The sequence below is a fragment of the Carcharhinus amblyrhynchos genome, chromosome 16 (assembly GCF_965287045.1).
Source record: "Carcharhinus amblyrhynchos chromosome 16, sCarAmb.v2.hapA, whole genome shotgun sequence".
NCBI lineage: Eukaryota > Metazoa > Chordata > Chondrichthyes > Carcharhiniformes > Carcharhinidae > Carcharhinus > Carcharhinus amblyrhynchos.
Window position 1 is genome coordinate 5,419,789 of NC_137339.1, and position 21,085 is coordinate 5,440,873.

At 41.8% G+C, this 21,085-nt stretch overlaps 1 protein-coding gene across 2 annotated transcripts in view; it reads right to left on the reverse strand.

The window, feature by feature from the left end:
• Nucleotides 1-13,300: 13,300 nt before the first annotated feature.
• Nucleotides 13,301-21,085, reverse strand: part of uqcc1 (ubiquinol-cytochrome c reductase complex assembly factor 1) — a 98,626-nt gene continuing 90,841 nt past the window's right edge. For both annotated transcript variants that reach the window (XM_080204610.1, XM_080204608.1), the window contains one exon: nucleotides 13,301-15,511. In XM_080204610.1, coding sequence (XP_080060736.1) covers nucleotides 15,377-15,511 — 135 coding nt within the window. In that variant the 3' untranslated portion in view covers nucleotides 13,301-15,376. The remainder of the gene's footprint in view (nucleotides 15,512-21,085) is intronic.

Genomic DNA, 21,085 nt, shown 5'->3' on the forward strand with positions numbered 1-21,085 from the left:
GACTGGGGTAAACACAGTAAAAAGTCTGACAACACCAGGTTTTAGTCCAACCGATCTATTTGATAGTAAACTCACAAGCTTTCGAGGGGACTGCCTCATTCACCTGACGAAGTGGCAGTCCCCTTGAAAGCTTGTGAGTTTACTATCAAATAAATCGGTTGGACTAAAACCTGGTGTTGTCAGACATTTTACCGAACTTCAATATAAACATCCTGAACTTCCACTAGCCCATTAACCATCCATTGATCACTCCTTTCTGTTTCCTGTCACTTAGTCAATTTCATATCCATGTTGCTACTGTTCTTTTAATTCCATGGACCATAACTTTGCTCTAAAGTCTGATGTAGACACTTTATCAAATTGCTTTTGGAAGTCCATGTATACCACATCAACTGTTTTACTCTCATCCACCCTCTCTGTGACCTTATTTGAAAACTCAAACAAGTTAGTTGAACATGATGTGCCCTTAACATAGAGTCATAGAGATTTACAGCATGGAAACAGGCGCTTCAGCCCAACTTGGCCATGCTGCCCCTTTTTCTTAAACTATTAAGATAGTCCCAATTGCTTGTGTTTGGCCCACAGCCATCTTACCCATGTAACTTGTCTAAATGCTTTTTAAAAGACAAAATTGTACCTGTCTCTACTACTACCTCTGGCAGCTTGTTCCAGACACTCAGCACCCTCTGTGTGAAAAAATTGCCTCTTTGGACCCTTCTGTATCTTTCCCCTCTCACCTTAAACTTATGCCTTCTAGTTTAGATTCTCCTACCTTATTGACTATCTAGCTGATCTATGCCCCTCATTATTTTATAGACCTCTATAAGATCTGCCCTAAGCCTCCTACACTCCAAAGAAAAAAATCCCAGTCTATCCAGCCTCTCCTTATAAGTCAAACCATCAAGTCCCAGTAGCATCTAGAAAATATTTTCTGCACTCTTCCTAGTTTAATAATACCCTTTCTATAATAGGGTGACCAGAACTGTACACAGTATTTCAAGTGTGGCCTTACCAATGTCTTGTACAACTTTAAAAGACGTCTCAACTCCTGTATTCAATGTTCTGACAATGAAACCAAGCATGCTGGATGCCTTCTTCACCACTCCATCCACCTGTGACTCCACTTTCAAGGAGCTAAGAACATGAAGCCCTAGATCGCTTTGTTCTATAACTCTCCCCAACGTCCTACCATTAACTAAGTCCTGCTCTAAATGTATTACCTTGCACTTATCTAAATTAATCTAAATACTCCTTAAGTAATCTGCATTTTATAAGTGACTATTAATTTTGTCTTGAATTATCATTTCTAGAAGATTCCCCATCATCAAAATTGAGTATTGGTTGCTTTTTCTGAACAAAGATTTAACTTTTGGTATTCTCCAGTCCTCTAGCACCATCCCTGAGTCTAAGGAAGATTGGAAAATTATGGCCAGCTATTTACCATTTATATAGATGATCTGGAGGAGGGAACCGAGTGCAGGGTGTCGAAATTTGCTGATGACACCAAGATTGGGGGAAAGGCAAATTGTGCGGAGGGTGTGGAGAGTCTGCAGAAGGATCTAGATAGGCTGGGCGAATGGGCCAGGAAATGGCAAATGGAATTTAATGTTGGCAAGTGTGAGGTGGTCCACTTTGGTAGGAAGAATGGTAGGAAGGACTTTTACTTACGTGGCGAAAAACTGCAGCAGGTGACGGTGCAGAGGGACCTCGGGGTCCTTGTGCATGAGTCGCAAAAACCCAGCTTGCAGGTGCAGCAGGTGGTCAGGAAGGCGAATGGGATGCTGGCCTTCATAGCGAGGGGGATTGAATATAAAAGTAGGGAGGTCTTGCTGCAGCTGTATAGGGCATTGGTGAGGCCGCAGCTGGAGTACTGTGTGCAGTTTTGGGCGCCGCACCTGCGCAAGGATATTTTGGCCCTGGAGGGAGTGCAGAGGAGGTTTACTAGGCTGATACCGGAGTTGAGGGGATTGAGCTATGAGGAGAGGCTGAATAAACTAGGCTTGTACTCGTTAGAGTTTAGAAGAATGAGGGGAGATCTCATTGAGACATATAAGATGATGAATGGGATGGATAGGATAGAGGTGGAGAGACTCTTCCCGCTCAAAAAAGACAGTAGGACTAGGGGGCACAGCCTCAAGATAAAGGGGAGGCGGTTTAGAACGGAGTTGAGGAGGAACTTCTTCACTCAAAGGGTGGTGAATCTCTGGAATTCTCTGCCCGTTGAAGTGGTGGAGGCTGCCTCGCTAAATATTTTTAAGAAGCGGGTTGATGGGTTCTTGATAAGAGAGGGGATTAAGGGTTATGGGGAGAGGGCGGGAAAGTGGAACTGAGCCACAACAGATCAGCCATGATCTTATTGAATGGCGGGGCAGGCTCGAAGGGCTAGATGGCCTACTCCTGCTCCTATTTCTTATGTTCTTATGCTTCCACAATTTTCACTCACTGTCTTTAGTATCCTTGGCTGCATCTCATCTGGTCCTGGCAGTACAGGCAGCCTATCCAATACTCCTCCATATCAATTTTAAATTCTTCAAATGTCTGAATCTCCTCTTTCACCATACTTGTGCAGTATCTTCTCCCTTGCTAAAGACAAATGCAAAGTATTCATTTAATACCCCAGCTATTCAGTCTACCTCCATGTGAGGTTCCTTTTACTATTTATATGCCTATGCCTTATGGCTTCTCTTTATGTAAGCTGCTAGTCTCTTTTCATACTCCCTCTTTGCTTTCCTGGTTTGTTTTTTTCAATTCCCACCTGAACTGTTGATATTCAGCCTGGATCTCAGTTGTATTCTCCACCTGGCATCTGTCATGAGCACCCATTTTTTTTCTTTGTCTTAGTTTCTATTCCTTCAGTCATCCAGGTAGCTCTGGATTTGTTTCCCCTAGTATTCCCTTGAAGGGAATATACATTTGACTGCCCAAATTATCTCTTCTTTAAAGACAGATTGGGCAGAATGAACCTGGATTTATGAAAGGGAAGTCATGTTTGACATGTTTGACAAACATGTGGGTTTTTTTTTGAGTATGTAAATACTTAGAAACATCTGAATTACGAGAAGGAGTAGGCCATTTAGCCCCTCGAGTCTGCTGTGCCAGTCTATAAAATTATTGCTGGTCTGATTGTGACCTCAACTCCACGTTCCACCTTACCTCTGAGAATCTTTGACTCCCTTGTTGGTTGAGAATTTATTGATCTCTGCCTTAAAAATGTTCAATGAATAGTGGAATGAGTAGTAGAATAGATAAGGGGGAACCTGAAGGTGTGATGGGGGAACCTGAAGATGTATTTTGATTTTCAGAAGGTTTTCAATAAGAGGTTAGTAAACAAAATTAGAGCACATGGGCTAAGGGGAAATATACTGGCATGGATTGAGAATTACCTAACAGATAGAAAACAGTGTGTAGGAATAAATGAGTCATTCTCAGGCTGTAACTAGGGTATAAGAATCAGTGCTTGAGCCCCAACTATTCACAATCTATATCAATTATTTGGATGTGGAGACCAAATGTATATCTCCAAGTTTACTGCTGACATAAAAGTTGGTGGGAAGGTGAATTCGGACGAGGATTAGAGGCTTCAAGGGGATTTTGACAGGCTAAGTGAATGGGCAACAATATGGCATGTGAAATATGTCATTAAATGTGAAATTATCCACTTTGGTATTTCTTAAATGCTGAGAGATTGGGAAGCGTTGATGTCCAAAGGGACATGGGTGTCCTTGTTCTTGAGTCACTGAAAGCTAACAGGAAGGTGCAGCTAGCAGTTAGGAAGGTAAATGATATGTTGGCCTTTATTGCAAGGAAATTTGAGTACAGGAGTAAAAATATCTTGCTGCAATTATATAGAGTCTTGGTGAGATGATACCTGGAGTATTGTGTGCAGTTTTGATCTCCTTACCTCAAGGAGGATATACTGGCCATAGAGTGAGAGCAACGAATGTTCACTAGACTAATTCCTGGAATGGTAGGATTGTTCTAGAAGGAGAAATTGAGGAAACTGGGCCTGTATTCTCTAGGGTTTACAAGAATGAAAGGTGATCTCATGGAAACTTACAAAATTCTCATAGTACTCAGCAAAAATAATGCAGGAAGGATGTTTACCTGGCCAGGTATTCTAGACCAGGGGATACAGTCTCAGAGGAAGCCCCTCTAGGACTGAGATGAGGAGGAATTTCTTCATTCAGATGGTGGTGAATCTTTGGAATTCTCTACTGCAGAGGGTTGTGAAAGTTGTTATGATCCTATTACTAATGTTACTACTGGACAAGATAGATCCCAGACTGGAACTTTGCTTGATAGTCCTAGCTTATATATTTGTTCAGAAATGTGCAAGGCCAATGCCACCCAAATCTGAGTCTATGGAATTCTCATCAACCTACCAATAGACACTTGTCACACCATGAGCCAACTGATCTCACGGAAACTCTGTCTCGCTTCCAACAGCTTCCAATCTTCACAATTGAAGAACCCGCTTTGAAATTCTGTCCCAAATGACACTTTGACTTGGACTTCTTCAACAAGGATCAATCACCAGGGTTTTACACTTCCAGATGTTCCTTCTCCTGGACCACTGTGTACAGTCATGCATCACTTTCCATACACCCTCTCAGGTCATTGGCTGCCCCAAGCAGACATTACTACTCCTTGGGCCTGTAGTGAGGAGTCATTAACCTTTAGTTGTCTTCTTAAATTTTCTGGCTTCTCACAAGCCCACTTTGTTCCAGGACTATGTAGGAGCCTTTCCCTTTGCTCCTTACCTGTAATTCCACTGAACAGAATCTTTTCAGATTTCTGTTCTTTTCCTTCGACTCAAAGATTTTCTTTGAACCCCTTTCTGTGCCACTGCTCGATTCTGAGACTTTCTTTTATTTGGAACCTGCTCCCTGCAGCCCCTCTCCTGCCTCTTCTGGCACTTTTTGGAATAACGTTCTCTACTGGATCACCAGTCCCTCCCTTTCGCGTTGTTTCACTTTTGGTTGTCTTCTGCAAAAGCGCAGAGCTAGCTTTGAACATAAAACTTTGAAAAAAGAACAAACTGGGCATGTGCAGGGGGCCATTTACCGGCTTCACAATGAGAATAGGCCCAAACTGTGCATGTGTCCCACTCTTAGGCTGAAACCGAAGATCATCAAAAGTGCAGTCTTTTCAGGACTGATGCATGTGCTGAGACTGCAGAGGCCTAACAAGGACTTTTACTTCCCAGGTCCGATTTCTATCTTTTAAAGAGGTACATTTTTCCTCTTCTTCCCTTTGGGCTCACAACAAAGCTCAATCATTGAGTCTGTTCAAGACAGAGATGACTAGATTTCTAGACATTAAAGACATCAAAGCATATGGAGATTGTACGGGACATAGAAAATTAGCCATAATCTAATTGAACAGGTGCGAGATGCTGACTGGCCTCTTCCTATTTTCTATGTTCCTATGTAATTCAGTCTAAGCATTTTGCTCAGCTACTCTCTTTTCAGTTTAAACTGGTCTCCTTATAGATATTTTGATTATGTTACTGGTTAATTAGTTTTAATTTAGAAGGCTTCCATCAGTTCTTCACTGAGCTCTTCATCTGCACACCCCCCCCCCCCATCCCTCCCCCCAACATTCTGAACATAGCCAGCCTTTCCTTATAGTTACCAATTCCAAGTAAATATCTGCTGCTCCCTCTCAAACAGGAAGGTCACCACAATTAACGTGACCATTAATTGCACAGTGAGCCTCCTGTGAAAGCTCCCTCGGAAAGCTTACCGTGCTGCAGAATATTGACCTCACCACTCCACCCTTGTGACCATTCACACATCCTGTTCATATCATGCATATTCTTTTGCAAGCTCAATTAAGATCAGGTTATAGTATACAGCGTAGAGATACTCTCTGTGTTTCTCTGACTTCTGCCTCTTGCCCATCCTCCTATTTGAATTTATTTTAAAATTCCTTTAACGTTACAAAGTCAATGTGCAGAATGGACAGGGTAAGCCCATGTCCATTTCCTTGCTTGCTCCAAATACCAATTTAAATTGAATCCAATTCATGGTCCCCAAAAGAGAGACACACAAGATCCAAGCTGTTGGTGGCAATGCAGCTCTCTTAGCCCTAATCTCTGGAATTCCCTCTCAGGATTACTTCTCTGAGTGGAGGCCTGTGACTAGTAGTATGCCACAGGGATCAATGCTGGGTCCATTGTTGTTTGTTATCTATATAAATGATCTGGATGAAAATGTGGTAAATTGGATCAGCAAATTTGCTGATGATACAAAGATTGGAGGTGTAGTGGACAGTGAGGAAGGTTTTCAAAGCTTGCAGAAGGATTTGGACCAGCTAGAAAAATGGGCTGAAAAATGGCAGATGGAGTTTAATGCAGACAAGCGTGAGGAATTGCACTTTGGAAGGACAAACCAAGGTAGAACATACAAGGTAAATGGTAGGACACTGAAGAGTGCAGTAGAACAGAGGGATCTGGGAATACAGATACATAATTCCCTAAAAGTGGTGTCACAGGTAGATAGGGTCATAAAGAGTGCTTTTGGTACATTGGCCTTTATAAATTAGAGTACTGAGTATAAGAGTTGGAATGTTATGGTGAGGTTGTATAAGACATTGGTGAGGCTGAATTTAGAGTATTATGTGTAGTTTTGTTCACCTAATTACAGGAAGGATATTAATAAGGGTGAAAGAGTGCAGAGAGGGTTTACAAGGATGTTGCTGGGACTTGAGAAACTGAGTTACACAAAAAGGTTGAATAGGCTAGAACTTTATTCCCTAGAACATAGAAGAATGAGGGGAGATTTGATAGAGGTGTATAAAATTATGGTGGGTATAAATAGAGTGAATGCAAGCAGGCTTTTTCCACTGATGCTAGGGGAGAAAAAAACTAGAGGACAAAGGTTAAGGGTGAAGGGGGGAAAGTTTAAAGGAATATTAGTGGGGGCTTCTTCATACAGAGAGTGGTGGGAGTGTGAAATGAGCTGCCAGATGAAGTGGTGAATGCAGGCTCACTTTTAACATTTAAGAAAAACTTGGACAGGTACATGGATGAGAGGGGCACAGAGGGATATGGTCCAGGTGCAGGTCAGTGGGACTAGGCAGAAAAATGGTTCGGCACAGCCAAGAAGGGCCAAAAGGCCTGTTTCTGTGCTGTAATGTTCTATGGTTCTATTGCAGCACAGTAGCACAATGGTTAGAACTGCTGCTTCACAGCACCGAGGAACCTGGGTTTGATTCCCATCTTGGGTCACTGTCTATATGGAGTTTGCAAGTTCCCCCCATGTCTGTGGGTTTCTTCCAGATGCTCTGGTTTCCTCCCAGTCTGAAAGACATGCTGGTTAGGTGCATTGACCTGAACAGGTGCTGGACTGTGGTGACTTGGAGAATTTCACAGTGACTTTATTGCAGTGTTAAGTTTAAGTGAGCCTTACTTGTGACTAATAAATAAACTTTAAAGATATTTTGGCAGCACTGAACTGAGAAGCATTTCTGTTCTTACTTTATTTCTTTGCTGATTAAATCTGGTGCTGCCACATCAAATGCAGAATAATTTTTACCAAGGGGTTAGCTGATCAATGAAGTGTTTTTTGAAGTGTTTAAGGCATTCAAGATTTCCACTTCTTAAAGCTGCTGTGGATCTATAGTAACCCACTAGCCCCTTCTGCTGGTAGAACTCATGTACTTCACCTCTTTACGATGAGGAGTGTGTGGATGATTTGCCCGTTTCAGATACTCATGTTAGTAAAAAAAACGTTATCCTTTCCTGAGTAAAAGACAAAATAGAATGCAGAAAAACAACATTTTCAAATTCTCTGAACTGGAATACAGTTGGAATTTTTTAAAAAAATCATAAAGTCAGTGGCAAAAGATCCAAATAGGAGTTGAGGATTGGAAGATGTGGGCCATAATGTCATTCACAAGGGATCTGGAACATTCTACTTAACAGATGATGGAAGCTTGTTGCAGTAATATATTTTAGGTGGTGTTGGATAGTTACGCGAGGATGATGAACTTTACAGGACAATGGATAAGGGGTCTTTTCTGTGCTGTAAGGTTCTGTGAATTTAGTACTCCAAAGACATTTTCCTAGAATGGTAGAGTTGATTTCTACCAGATTAGAAAATGACTTTTTGTTGAAATGATGAATCATACAGTTAATTCATAGAATCATAGAGCCCTTATAGTGCAGAAAAAGGACACACAGTCCATTGAGCCTGCACCAACAACAAACCCACCCAGGCCCTATCCCTGTAACAGCATGTATTTAACCTACTAATTCCCCTGAGGGAGAATTTAGCATGGCCAATCAACTTAACCTGCACATCTTTAGACTGTGGGATAAAACCAGAGCACCCAGAGGAAACCCACACAGACACAGGGAGAATTGTGCAAAATCCACACTGACCATTACCTGAAGCTGGAATTGAACCTGAGTCCCTGACGCTGTGAGGCAACAGTGCTAACTACTGTGCCATGTTAACCCACAATTCATTGAACTAAGTTTTTAAATTTAAAAATCGACATAATTTGGGGATCTTTTTGTTCTCAAACAGGTTGTTTGATGGAGTTTACAGCAGAGGAGGATCTAGAGGAGGATCTATTGCGTTTTGTTCTGCAGAAGCAGTTCAGTAGAGTACTGAGGGAGTGCCAACTGTTGTTGTGCTGTCTTTTACTGAAAGATTAAACAGATGCCCCTTTGAGAGTCTACCCCTTCAGGTGTATCTAAAAGATCCTACTCACTATTTTGAAGAACAAACATTTGGCTTTTGAGGGATCTTGCAGCGTGCAAATTTGTTGTTGTGTTTCTTACATTACAACACTGACTACATTTCAAAAGTATTGCTTTGGCTGTAGAACAGTTTGGGACACCCTGAGGTTGTGAGAGGTGTGACAGAAATGCAAATTATTTCTTAGAGTCGAACAAGCATAAAATGCAAAAAAACCACTAACGTTTGTTCTCATTGATTCATAAACATGTTTCATGCCCACATTGACATAACTCCTCCAAACTTCTGCATTTTCACACCAACAACTGCTAGCTAACAGAAAGACAGGATCCTGTATATTTTCCGATTGTCCCAATTCCTTCTTCTTTCTTCCTAGAATGCCATTGTCTTGTATTTTTTCAGGACTTCTTGCGCAGTGAACTGGGAAACTTCTGTGAATCTCATCTTGCCTCTGGGTCTTTGTCATTTTCCTTGCCTTTCTGCCATCAGGCACAAGGTAAAGCAGGAACCCTTAACTAGAAGAATGCAGGCATATAGAACTTAATTCTTCATTGAGTGGAATAGTATTAAGGACCCCCCCCCCCCCCCTCATTCCACCCCAACCTCACCTGCAACTCCCATCCCCTCTCCTATCCCATGGATGAAACATCCCTACTTTGCTTCTTTGGAGTTGGTCACCCTATACCCAGCATGGTTTTAATATATCTGGCAGTGGCAATCTTGCATTGCATCTTTTACAAAATGATTTTCATTACTGCACATTCTTTTCTAACCAGTTAATGAAGCAATGTCTCTACCTTATGTGTTATTTTTGGGGTAATGCGCACCCAGCAATCTGCATGGGTAATCAGACAGCTAGCTGCATTGCTCTATCGTTCCTTCTGTCATTTAATCACACCATTTCTCCTCTCAAGATCTTCACCACTTTCTTTTCCTGCACTCCCGTTTTTTTTCTGGCTCTGAACTTTATCTAAAGAGAGCTTTAGATAAAGTGCAGAAAGAAGTGGACGTTATGCTACAGTTGTACAGATCCTATCTGAAGCACTCTATTCAGTTCTGGGCAATTCAATTGACAAAGGATATATTGGCCTTGAGTGCAGTTTCATCAAAACAATACACAAGATAAAAGGATTAAGTTATGAGGACAGGCTGCAGAGACGAGATATCTATGATCCCATCATAAGCCTCTGACTTCATATTCATGCCATCAGAACATGCACCTATTCCCACCCCTGTGACTACACTCATCTCAGCATACCTACTCCTAAACCTTCATCTATGCCTTCATATCTAGACTGGAATATTCCAACACCCTCCTGGCCAATCTCTCATATTCTATTTTACATAAACCTGAGGTCATCCAAACCTCTGTGGACCTTAATTAACCCAAATTAAGTCCCCCTTCTCCTATCATCTTTGTGCTCACACTGGATTCTATGCAATATCTTTGTAGTAACTTGAGGCGATTCAGTTTGGCAAACTAAAAGATCTATTGACTGAAAAGAACTATTACAACTAAAGGTTTAACAGCACAATGATACAGATCTTCTCTTGACTGTCCTGACTCTAATCAAAGCCTTCCAGCCCTGAGAATGTGCGCCCTTGCTCCCAATTGGACCAGGTTTGCACACTCTCGCTCCATTGTCTCCAGTCCAGTCACATGATCCACAAAGACTAGCCCCTTGGAGAGGCCATGTTACCACAATCTTGATTTTTGAATTCTCACTCTTGCTTTAAAATGTTTGCCCAGAACCACTACAGTTTGCCTATCGCTGCAACAAGTCCACAGCAAATGTCATCTCCCCGGCCCCATACTCAACTCTAGAACACCTGGATAACAAAGACACCTATATCAGACTCCTATTTATTGACTATAACTCAGCCTTTAATGCCATTGTTTATACAAGACTCATCTCCAAATTCCTGGGGCTTGGCTCCTCCCTCTGCAACTGGATTCTAGACTTCCTAACCTCTAGACCGTAATCAGTAAGGATAGGCAACACCACCTCCTCCATGATCATTCTCAACACTGATGCCTCACAAGGTTGTATCCTTAACCCCTTCCTATACACCTCTGACTGTGTGGCCAAATTCCCTCCAACTCGATTTTCAAGTTTGCTGATGACACCAGCATAGAGACTGGATCTCAAACACTGATGAGATGGAATACAGGAAAGAGATAGAGAATCTGGTGAACTAGTACAACGGCAATAATCTCTCCCTCAATGTCAGCAAAACGAAGACAGTTATCAATTTCAGGAAGCATAGTGAGGGACATGTCCCTGTTTACATCAGTGGGGATGAAATGGAAATGGTTCAGAACTTCAGGTTTCTAGGGGTCCAGATCACCAACAATCCGTCCTGATCCCTCCATGCCAAGACTATAGTTAAGAAAGCCCACCAACATCTTTGCTTTCTCAGGAGGCTAAGGAAATTTGGCATGTCTACTACAACTCTCACCAACTTTCACAGATGCACCATTGAAAGCATTTTCTGGTTGTATTACAATTTCGTATGGTTCCTGCTCTATCCAAGATCGCAAGAAACTACAAAGGGTTGTGAACAAAGGCCAATCCATCGCTCAAGCGAGCCTCCCATCCACTGACTCTGACGACACTTCCTGCTGCCTCAGAAAAGCAGCCAGCATAATCAAGGACCCCATGCACCCTGGACATTCTCTCTTCCACCTTCTTCCGTCAGGAAGAATGATACAAAAGTCTGTAGTCACATACCGACCGACTCAAGAACAGTTTTTTCCCTGCTGCCATCAGACTTTTCAATGGACCTACCTTATATTAAGTACACCATACTATGACTGTAACTGAATTTTGCACCCTTTCCTTCTCTACGTATGCTATGCTTTGTTTGTATAGTGCATAAGAAGCAATACTTTTCATTGTATACTAATATATGTGACAATAAATCAAATCCCTTCATGGCTTCACACTCCCTATCTCTGCAGTCTCTTTCAATCCCACAACCTGTACTGTGCGCAGTTCTGGTCGCCTCACTACAGGAAGGATGTGGAAGCTATTGAGAGGGTGCAGAGGAGATTTACAAGGATATTGCCTGGATTGGGAGGCGTGCCTTACGAAGATAGGTTGAGGGAGCTAGGTCTCTTCTACCTGGAGAGACGAAGGTTGAGAGGCGACCTGATAGAGGTTTATAAAATGTTGAGAGGAATAGATAGGGTGGATTCTCAGAGGCTATTTCCCAAGGCTGAAATGGTCGCTACGAGAGGACACAGGTTTAAGGTGCTGGGAAGCAAGTACAGAGGAGATGTTAGGGGTAAATTTTTTACTCAGAGGTGTGAGTGAGTGGAATCGGCTGCTGTCAGTGGTGGTAGAGGCGAACTCGCTGGGGACTTTTAAAAGGCTTCTGGATTTAATGGGATTGGGAGTTACAGATAGTTTTATGGCCTGGTAGGTATGGATATGATCGGCACAACTTGTGGGCCGAAGGGCCTATGTGTGCTGTTGTCTTCTATGTTCTAACCCTCAGAGATATCTACATCTTCTAATTCTGGCAACTCATGAATTCCCTATTTTAATTGCTCTATTGTTGGCAGCTATACCTTTGGTTGCCTTGACCTCAAGCTCCCAAATACTCTTTGTACATTTCTCTCCATCATCACCTCACTCTCTTCTTAAAACCTACTTCTTGACCAAGCTTTTGGTCATATGACCTCAAATTATGTCCTGCTGACTTGGGGTCACACACTGTATTGTTACACTCCTGTGAAGCTCCCTGAGGAAATTTCATTACGTTAAAGATGTGATTACAAATATAAGCTGCTGTTGAGGCTTAACCCGATATAAAAGCTTTTTGGTCACATGGCTCAGTACAAGGGAAGTGCATTTATATAGACTCCTTCAGGGGTTCAAGGCATCCCAAAGTGCTTCACAACTAGTCAATGTCGCAGTCTCAGAAACTCAGCAGCAACTGCATACAGCAAGCTTCCACAAACAGCAATGTGATCACGAGCAGATAACCTATTTAGCAATGTTGACTGAGGGACAAATTTTGGCCAAATCATGGAGAACTGCCTTCTCTTCTTCACATTAAACCAAAAAACTAAAAGCTGTAGTCCCAGCTGACCAGAGGCTGACTGGTGGTGATTTAACCTGAGGATCACCACATCTCAGGTGAGGGGCAAGGTTGAGAAGGTGAGGCCTTCATGAATAACCTCAGCCATTTTGGGAATTGAACCCAGGATGTTAGTATCATTCTGCATCACGAACCAGCTGTCGAGTCAACTGAGCTAACCAGCCCCCATAAAAGTAGAGGGAGCCTTGATTACACATCTTATCAGAAAGGCAACACCTCTGTCAGTACTGCACTGATAGTGATAGCCTTGATTCTGTGCTCAGTCCCCTGCATTTGGGGCTTCTGAATTTCAGGACTCTCCTGAGGTTAAGTTGCACACAGTCATTATTTCACATTTAAAAAGCATATATGATTACAAGTTGGAGCTCCAGGAATTTCCAAGGCAAATCTTGTTGGTGAAGTTGTAAGAACAAAATTTGACTCCTTTACTCTTAAAAGCAGTCATGTGGAGTGATAGTGGAGATTGACAGAGGAGGGTGCAGGTATTCACACAGTTTTGCAACTTTAATTAGCACAGTGTACGGTCCAAACTGCAAACAAATTTAAAATGGTAACTGAAAACTTATACTTTAAAAGAGCAAAGTTACGAGATATCAAGCATAAACCCCAACAGGAACTGTTTCAATTTAAAGACTGTGATAGAAGTCAAAACATATAGTTTTAAATGTATAGGAATGCCAGTCAGGGAGGAACCATTCATTGTCCAGCCCACTTAGTACAGATCAGGGGTAGAAGCTGTGTCACCTTCTGCGTAGCTCAGTTATAGAAATGGCAATGTCTCATATCCGATCATCAGCTATTTTATCATTGGTTCACAGAGATACACCTCTCCTGCATCATGAGGTGAAATGGCAAAAAAGTATTGAAAAATCCAATGAAATAGCAAGACTGAAATAACAAGTGTGAAATGAAGGACAAACAAGTCAACAGACAGCGATTAAAATGCAATAAAGCATGCAAGATGTTTGGACAATGTAAATCCCAAGTACAACTTCTGAAAGACTTGCAACCTGAGCCACTCAATTAAATTACAGTCTGAAGTTCAAAGAATCCCTACAATGATGGAGGAGGCTATTTAACTCTCGAGTCTGAACTGGCTCTCTGACCGAATACCTTACCCAGGCACTCTACCCCACTCTATCCCTGTTACCTCACATTTACCATGGCTAATCCTCCAACCTGCACACCTTTGGACTGTGGGAGGAAACCAAAGCACCCAGAGGAAACCCATGCAGACACAGGGAGAATGTACAAACTCCACACAGTCACCCAAGGCTGGAACTGAACCTGGATCTAAGTTAGTCTAATTAGTATCAAAATATGTATTTAATTGAACTTCATGACAAGGGAATTAAGGGTTATGGGGAGAAAGCGGGAAAGTGGAACTGATTCACTTCAGATCAGCCATGATCTTACTAAATGGCGGGGCAGGCTCAAAGGGCTAGATGGCCTACTCCTGCTCCTATTTCTTATGTTCTTATAACATACGCTTCCCATTCTGCTAAGAAAATTTGTGCTACTTTGGGACCTCAGAATATCCCAAAGTACTTTAGGATCTATGACTCTGAGAATTATAGTCACTGTGATATCAGGGAAGGTGTACTCATGCTGAATGACTGCTGCTTGCAGTGCCGTCACTGGCAGATTATAACTGGAAGACCCCGTAGCCATTGTACAAACAGATTAACAATACATCGGTGCCGTGACAGGTAAGGGGAAACAATATGAGAAATAAAACATTACTGATTTGTCCGTTGGATAAACTGGCTGCTGTATTCTCGCTGAAACACTAGATTTCTCTCACGTCTCTTTTGACTTTCTTCCTGGGATTTAAGGTTGTGCTCATGTGCAAGGAAAACATACAAACTATGGGACAACTGCATGCATGCACTGTATTAATACTCTTTGTTCTGTTGGCATCAGAAGCATTTAACTCACCACAGTAGGGTCCACTTCAAATTGTTTTTGCCGCAAAGATTTCTATAATACATTTGAACCTTGGGGTCCATTAACAAAATCCCATCGAGGCCACACTACATGATTAGGTTATCAATTCTACGGAAAAAGATTAACAAACTTCATTTCAATTCATCCTCCAATCACTACCCGCAGATATCTGGAAACGCTTGCGTACCTTGCCCCTGAAGCCTAGCTGCTATGATATCCAGAGCTTGTGTAGTTTCATTGGCAAATGTGCCCATAATACTGCAAACACTACCCAAAGTCTTTATGGAAGATCCCTTCAGTTAACCTGACAATGTCACAGAACAGCACAGAAATGAACCCAACGTTTCTCAGGTCGGAAACAAACACTATTTTGGCTTAGACCCATATGTAATTTAACCTGAAATTGGAAAATGCTGAAAATGGAGGGTACTTCCAGCAAAGCAAATCAAGATTATATTCCTAACAGAATGTGAGAGGGGAGAAAAACTACAAAACAGGATCCATAAAGATCTTAAGATGTCCTGCTCAAGCGTATGATTGTCATCAAACTCTTCTGCACCCCTGACCAGTACACATCTGCGAACTTTGGCTCTGGCTTCACATTTGGTCTTAGCTCAGAGCCCCTCGTCATTGTAAGCTGGGGGGATGGGTTTCACAATACTCTGCGGGTTGTCCTCCAGCAAGGGTCGCCACTTCACTTCTCCAGTCAGCAGCAGGTCCTCTCCACTCAGCGAGTCCAGGTACTGGATCTAAATGGATAAAACAGACAAGAACTTCAATCAAAGTAAATCCCGCTGTTGAAATCCTGACCCACTTTTACTGGTGGAAGAATAGATGAAGCAGCTTGGAGTCACCGGAACTGAGCGAGAAGTTATATCTATCAGGAAAGAACGTGTTTTAGGATTACGGAAGGGTTTGATAAGGGGTGCACGCTGAGAAGATTTTTCCACTTGAGGAGGGGAACAAAACTAGAGTTCATAAACACAAGAAACCCACTATTGAATCAAAGAAATGCAGAGGCTGACATGTGAAATTTGCTGCAAGGTGTAGTTGAGGTAAATAGCATAGGTGCATTTATGGGAAAGTTAATTTAAAGTGTGACTGAGAAAGGTGAGAAGGATAATTTGATTGGGTTAAAATGAAGAGGGATGGAAGGAGGCCTGCGTAAAGCTTGTTGGGCCAAATGGTCTATTCCTGTTTTTCATACAAACTTTATTATTACCCTGATCTTTAATCCTGTGGAAATAGAATGTTAGAAATATTACAAAGTTAATCAGTTCAAAATTCACCAAAGAATAGACCAAAGCACAGACTACAATCTTAAAAAAAGGACTTGCTATAGCTTAGCACAATCCTAACAGCAGCAACAGCTACTATTCGCCCTGAACTCCTCTCACTAAATTGAAGTTGGAAGGGTTAATTTATTGAACAGCTTGCTTTCAGCTTTGTCTGACACCACAGAAAAAAGAATAAGAAAAAGTAATCTGGGCAATAAGGGGAGGTCAAAGACAGAAGTCGAAGACATTGACATCAAATGCAATGCTTCCTCCTAATCTGGCTGTGTCCCAGCTGAATCTATAACACCTTCTTCACAGCCCACTTCCTGGACTGAACACGGGAACTCAGTTAAATTGTCCATTTCCTGGTTTCAAATGAGTTCTGGGTGTATGATTACTGGCCCCGACACATCCCAATACCACAAAAGTTTTTGTTTTTGAAAGGAAATTTCTCTGAAGAATTTAGTGTGTTGGTCACAACTTGCACGTTTCCTGTGGTCACGAGAACAACTGAACGACTGTTAGCTACGTGGAGACTGCTTTTACTTTAGCTAAATCCCAGAACTTCCAGGAACTTTTATTCTTTCATGTTAAGGTTCCAGGTAACCTACAGGATGAAGTCATGACTGATGTTCCGGCTCACCGTTGGTATCTGCAGTCTTGAATGAGGATTTTCTTTATTGAGAGGGAAAAGCAGGAGGCCAAGAGAGTTATTGACATTCTGGCATCAGAGTAGACAAGTACTTGTGTGCACATTCACACCATGGTTCTGATCTCTGGAGCTGTGGTGGAACACCCAAAAGCATTTGTTTTCTTTCCTCTTTTACAGAACTTCTTGGAATAGGCATTTAAAACAGATATTCCTTATTTCCATCAATTTTAATTTTCCTGTTGAGATTGTGGATAATTTACGCTGATAAAGGTCCATTCAAGCCTGATTTCTGAGTTTTTAATCAACAAGAACTTGTATTTATATAGCACCTTTAACATAATAAAATGTCCCAGGATGCTTCACAGGAGTTTAGCCAAACTAAATCTGACACTGAGCCACATAAGGACTTGGTAGGGCAGGTGGTAAAAAGAGGCTTGTTTTTAATAAGCATCTCAAAAGAGAATAGAGCAGTTGAGAGTTGGAAAGGTGCAGGAAAGGAATTCTGGAGCTTAAGGTCTGTTGGATAAAGAAGACATGACCTCCAATGGTGAAGCCATTAACAGAGTTGGAAGGGCTCAAAGATCTCGGTGGGTTTAGGGCTGGAGAAAGATAGGGAAGTGCAAGACCTGGGAGGCTATTCCATAGTTACTCTGTTGTCACATAATCTCTTATCACTCTCTTCCCCATTCCTCCTTCACCTCAAATACCCAACTTCAGCATAGACTTCCCTGGCTGTTAGAAGTAGAATTCTCCAGCTTGGAGCATATTTACCATTAATACCAGGGATCCAGAGTGCAGGATGTGCTTCCCTTCTTTGCCACCACTTTGTCTCATCATTACTACTCCTGTCATATGCACTGATGAACTACTAGATGTCAAATTTGAAATTCTTCAGCTTTTTGACAGCCTCCTCATGTAGGGCAGTGAGACATCACTGAAGCACAGGTTGAGGGCACTGGTCGATTCCATGCATCATGGTTTGCATTTATCACAATCGCACAGGTGTGAGTCATGGTATTCCCAGTGGAAGAAGTTGTTGCTGCAGGGACTGGCTCCAGTGCGAAACCTGTTTGGTTTGGCTTATTTGTCAAGTAAGAGGTTGAAGCCTGGGATTTCCAACATGGGATCATCAACCAGATGCTAATTCTGGGCTGTGTTGTTGGTGTTATGCCACAGGCCCTTCCATAAATCTGCAGCAGAATTGCCTGTCTTGGGCAGGTTGGCCCAGATTGGCAGCATTGAGATGAGGAATATGCGGGGAAGATAGATGATGTAAAGTTTATTTATCAGTCACAAGTAAGGCTTACATTAACACTGCAATGAAGTTACTGTGAAATTTCTCCATGTCTTCTATCAGTGGCGGGTCTGGACTTTTCTGCACTCTTTCTCGCAATCATGCTTTGGTTTTATGGTTGCGTAAGGTCCCCACAAATGCCACTTTGAAGGATTACATAGAACATTACAGCGCAGTACACGCCCTTCGGCCCTCGATGTTGCGCCAACCAGTGGAACCAATCTAATGACCCTCTAACCTAAACTATTCCAATGTTATCCCACATGCCTATCCACTGACCATGTGAACACCCTTAAAGTTGGCGAGTCCACAACTGCTGAAGGCAGGGCATTCCACACCCTTACTACTCTCTCAGTAAAGAACCTACCTCTGACATCTGTCCTATAATTACCACGCCTTAATTTAAAGCTATGTCCCCTCTAGCAAGATTACTAGCAAGCTCCTTGCAGTGATTAATATCAATGCTGCTGTGCTTCAAGGAGAGTCGGAGTTTCTTTGAAACATTTTCTTTGTCCTTCCTGGAATGTTGGCCATTTGAGAAAACCTGACTGCATGGGGAAACAGTTTACAGCCATCAAGATACAGTGTCTAGTCCACTGAAACTGATTTTGCAGAAATTTTGCCCAAATGCTTGTGAAGCTGCCTTCAAGGACACTAGCATAGGTTTGGCAATCCTGCCATTGATTCTGGAGAATGCAACAGAGGTATTGCTGATGGAATTTCTCTAGCGCTGTTATGTGTCACTCATACATAGTCCAGTTCTCACTGCAGTGCAGGAGCGTGAAAACAACTGCTCTGTACTCTGGGACTTTTGTTGACTTGCAGAGATCTTTGTCGTCAAACATTCGCTGCTGTAATTTGTAGAAAGTTCAACTGTTCTGGTGTTGGATCTCCCCATCAATGGTGGCCTTTTGAGAAAGGTGGCTGCCTAGATACAGGAAATACTCAACATATTCCAGAATCTCAGTTTCAATATATACGGAAGGTGGAATATTCAGATGACCAGGTCTAAGTTGATATATGGTGTTCTGTTTTTGCAACATCCAAGGACAGGCCAAGAGAATCTGTTCCCATAGGGCACACCAGTTATAATCTCACTGAATTACAGAAGAGGCTCGAGGGGTTGAATGACCCATCTAGTTCCTCAGTTCTGGTCAAGTTGGAGGATTAAGCATAGAGACAATGTCTTTTAAAGAGCTTCAAGGTCAGCTGTGTAATGTCACCGTTTTGCTCAAGTGATTCTCACAGCTTCTGTTGGGAATAAACTGCATGGCCAACAGAGTAAAAACATTTCATAAACATAACTTCAACCAAGTGTTTCAAATTATGATGAGATCCATAACTGGAACATACATGTTGCTTAACGAAAACCTAATGTAGATCAGTCAACAGAGAAGTGACAGGTGGATGGAATTTGGTGCAAAGTAGGACAGACACAAGCAGAGCTTTGAATGACTGAGTTTATAGAGGGTAGTATGTGGGAGAGAAGCCAGGAGTGCGCTGGAATAGTCAAGTCTAGAGGTAACAATGGCATGAGGGTTTCTGTAGCCTGAAGCAGGGGCAGTCATGTAGAGATCAAACTCATCACAATACCCAAATGTACAGCGCCCTGCTACAGCAATATACAATGCTTTTGCACTAACTGAAATGCATATCACAACAGTATACCACTGCCCCTCTAATGGTGACAGTAAAAAATGAACTTTTTACAATAAAGATGTGTCATGGATGTCTGCAGATTGACTGATCTGAATTATATCTGCATCCTTTGGCATAATTTCCTTGCTGCTTTAAAGTACCCATTTTTCCAATGCAATGGAGCATGATCCACTCTTTATGAAATAAAGTATTATTGGGCAATTTTAATCATTATTTCCTTGGCACTCAAAAAGTGAGAGATAATTCCAGGCTTTTTATACAGAGTATAAAATGTAGCACACTTTTTCTCCAATCCAAGATCCCAGTCCCAAGATCACTGGGATCTTGGGTTCATGTCACACTATGTATAACCTCCATCATTTGGTCTGGGCTTGCAAAATCTTACTAACCATCCTTGCTTGAGACAATTCACACCTCTTTAATTAGTGATTATCCCTCTCCACTCACACTGTCTGTATCTATAAAGACTTGATTACCTGTGAAGACTTACAGTCCAACCATTATCTTGCAATAGTATCTTTGTCTACATATGCCGTGTTTGTGAACCCTGCCTCTCCACTTGCCTGATGAAGGAGCAGCGCTCCAAAAGTTTGTGATTTCAAATAAACCTATTGGACTTTAACCTGGGATATATTTAAGGCTGATACAGACAAATATTTGAACTCTCAGGGAATTAAGGGAAAAGGGGAGCAGGAAGAAAGATGGGGTTAAAGTTCAAGATCAGCTATGATCAGATGGAATTGCAAAGCAGGCTCAACAGGCCACATGGTTGATTCCTGCTCCTATTTCTTGTGGTCATATCTCAGCTCAGGTATCACTGTTTCAAAGAAAAGCGGGCGAGTTGCCCCTAGTTTTCTCACCAATATCTATACTTCAATAACCATAACAGATTATCTGATAATTTAACTTATTGCTGTTTGTGGGAGCTTGCTCTTATGTTCCATCCATTAAACAATGACCACGCAACTTATAAAGCATAACGGGACATCCCAGGATTGTAAAATGTGCAAAGGTTCCTCGTTTAAATGTATGCTGTTGAAACTTCATAAATCACGCAATTTTGAAGTTAGGCTAATCACTGATTAAATATTTGCATAATATCCAAAACTTTGGCCACAAGTTATGCAATTGGTGATTAGAATCATTTGCAAAACATTTTCTAATTGGGAACATTACTACAGTGTTTCATGAAAAGTTAATGAATTGGTTATATCATAATGTTACTACAACCAAACTATATGATAATGGATTTCTCACAATTCTTTGCTGTGTAGCAGATTGATTCATTGGCCAATTACTAGAATATCTTTATACTGCAATGTCAGTATGCAGAGGAATAGCACAACATCAGGATGATATTTTATACATAGACAGGAGTACAGACGTTGTATGGTGCTATGATTTAACAAATGCTTGGCAGAATTTGCAAGGACAACAGTGA